The sequence below is a fragment of the Manacus vitellinus genome, unplaced genomic scaffold (genome assembly GCF_001715985.3).
Source record: "Manacus vitellinus isolate BGI_N305 unplaced genomic scaffold, ASM171598v3 scaffold_0_pilon, whole genome shotgun sequence".
NCBI classification, from domain to species: domain Eukaryota; kingdom Metazoa; phylum Chordata; class Aves; order Passeriformes; family Pipridae; genus Manacus; species Manacus vitellinus.
In genome coordinates, this window is record NW_021938789.1 from 56,394,238 (window position 1) to 56,397,008 (window position 2,771).

Below are 2,771 nucleotides of genomic sequence, written 5' to 3' on the forward strand. Positions count from 1 at the left end.
CATGGTGGTGGTAAACTTTTCCAGGCTTCCTGTCATTATTCCTAGCTTTTCCCACTTCCTTCTGTTTTTCCTTTTTCTCTCTCTGCCTCTCTTGGACTTAATCCAGTTGAGTTATCGTTTTGGATTCCAACATTTGACCTGGTTTCTGTCTTAATCTCACTTTTGGGTACTTTGGAACTTAAAATCCTCCCCTCATTTAGGGATAGAGGCACACTCTGTACCTAAGCGGGTTGGAAGAGCAGGATGTCACCCAGGCTCGGGTCTGTCACAGAAGCTATGAAAATACCAGCATGCTCTGAAGCCACTCTCAGGGACATGACAATCCTGACTTACTTCTCTCCCTCAGGGATTATATTTCTTGCATTTAGGAGGGGATTAGTTTTTTGAAACCATCTCGACACTTGTCACAGCACCTGGGAGGTTAAGATTACACCCAACAAATTCCTACCTCTCGTCGTTCTTCCCCTTGTCTGGGGGTTCCATTATGAGTGACTCCAATCTGAGTCAGCTTCCCTAGAAGAGAAAAAACAGATATTCAGCAGGGAAGGGACCATCGGATAACAATAGTGCAAGCCACAGAAAGACACAGGCCACTACAGATGGGAATCCTATCACACCTCCCCCTCAGCCTGCAGCTGGAAAGCCTAAGGGACAGACACACACACTAAGAGGAGAGTATGGATCTGAAAGCAAATAAACATTTCATATTTCTTCCCTCCTCAGAATCATGAAAACCATAACTTTGGTTGCTAAATCAACTGCCTTAAAAGAACAAGGTGCCCACTGGAATGGAAAAACAAAGAAAGGTGGCACAAGTAGGAAGTGTGTTCTAGAAGAAGTCATTCCAGTTTTCTTTCAACTTCTGCTGGATAGGCCTCACGTTGTCCTAACTTAGGCAGACAGAGATGCACACACACAGAGGACACTTGCTCTGTCACCAGTTTATCCTTAACGTGGCTATAAGGCCTGTGAGCAGCCAGCAGTGACATCTAGATTTCAATAAACAATCCAAGACTTTTGCAAATGCCTTTGACAGGACCAGGTTTGCAACCACTGATGCCCCATGGATTTCAGGTTGCGTGGGCCTTATTAACTTGGCATTATTTTTTCTACAACACACAAATGCTTTTGCAACCAAGCTGTGTTTAGGAACACAGCCTTTCCTCCCTGATGTCCACTTGCCTGGCTGGACAATTTAGTTCAGATGGCTTTTCTTGTTCTACAAGCAACTGTTCTATTCTTTGTCATTGCTTGTTATTTGTGCCTTTTGCTCAAAAAGCTTGATACAGTTTGTTGCTGCACTCATTTTCAGTCGTGTGTGTTGCATCTTTCCCTGCAGCTCCCCACAAACTGATGTTTCAGGGGACTCCAAGATGCCAAGGATTTCCTTACCAGCTACTGTCCTACATGACTATACAGCCACCACCCACAGACGAAAGCAGGTACCCAAGTGGCCCTGATTGGAATTTTTACAAGTGTTTTACAGTGCTGTAGTTGACCAGACCAATTGCTGTATCCCTTAGCTGGATATAGTTGATCCCCCTTCTTTCTGCCTTTCTCCATCAAGCCACAGGCAAACAGCTGCTCTAATTGAACATGGAAGCTCCTTGGAAACTTGAACCTTATGAACCCAGTCAAGAGCTTCCCTTCCCTTCAACGCTGCCATCACTAACATTGACAGGGTGGGAAAAACTTGATATCTTTGCAGGCATTCAGTTCTTTGAAGGGACAGCTTGATGGACACTCACAGAAGAGACTGGATTCATAGAAGCATAAAACCAGAGAAGCATAGAATCATAGAACCATAGAATCACAGAACCATAGAACCACAGAATGGTTTTGGTTGGAAGGGACCTTAAAATTCCAACCCCTTTGCCATGGGCAGGGACACCTTTTCCTAGGCCAGGTTGCTCAAAGCCCCATCGAGCCTGGCCTTGAGTTATCAAGAAATTCTGATGGCCAGTGTCATTAAATATATAAAATGTACATATTGCTTATTATAATGGCTTTGATTACTAGCACTGAAAGAATAATAAATCAAGAGCTTTGGATTCATTTCCGCAATTGGGGTTTTTCCACACGGGCTTTACCATCTTCCTCTGCAGTTACTGACTGCAACAGCTCAGCTGTAATTCCGAATAATCCCCGTGCCCAGAGTTGCTTTGCCACAGATCTGATGGGTCTCCCCTCAACCATCTCTTTCTCAGCACTGGGACCTTTTGGTAGCACCCGGGCCACAACCAAGGGGGCTTTGCACTGCCAAAATCATCCTCCTTTATGAGGGATTCCATGACTATCCTACTCCTCAGAGACACTTAGGTTTAAAGCTGAGGTAGCAGCAAGCCTTACCGGAACATTCCCTTCTACTTGAAATTAATCTTTCCCACTGCAGGCTGGATAATAATAATAATAAAAATAAATAAATTCCCTGGAGAGAAGATTTCTTGCAGAAACAATTGTTTTCAGTTTGCAGAGGCAGTAGCAAGAATCTGGATTTCAAGCTGTTCCTGCTGATCTACAGTGATGGAAGGCAGCAGACACAAGTACCTGCCCTTTTTTCCCTCCCTTCCAGACAACCAGTGAATTACCTTGCACAAACAGGCTTTCCAGGCAAGGAAAGACTCACAGACTGACAGTCCAGATATACAGTCTTTCTGGACAAGGAATGCCTCACAGAGTGGTGATCCAGAGAGACAGAGGCTTTCCAAAGACTGAACACCTCACAGAGTGAGGGTCCAGATAAACAGAGGCTTTCCCAACAAGGAATGTCT

At 44.6% G+C, this 2,771-nt stretch overlaps 1 protein-coding gene across 1 annotated transcript in view; it reads right to left on the bottom strand.

The window, feature by feature from the left end:
- Positions 1-538, bottom strand: part of LOC115307447 (AF4/FMR2 family member 1-like) — a 7,832-nt gene extending 7,294 nt beyond the window's left edge. The window contains exon 1 of the mRNA XM_029959612.1: positions 449-538. Within this exon, the coding sequence (XP_029815472.1) occupies positions 449-483 (35 nt within the window). The 5' untranslated portion in view covers positions 484-538. The remainder of the gene's footprint in view (positions 1-448) is intronic.
- Positions 539-2,771: the final 2,233 nt, after the last annotated feature.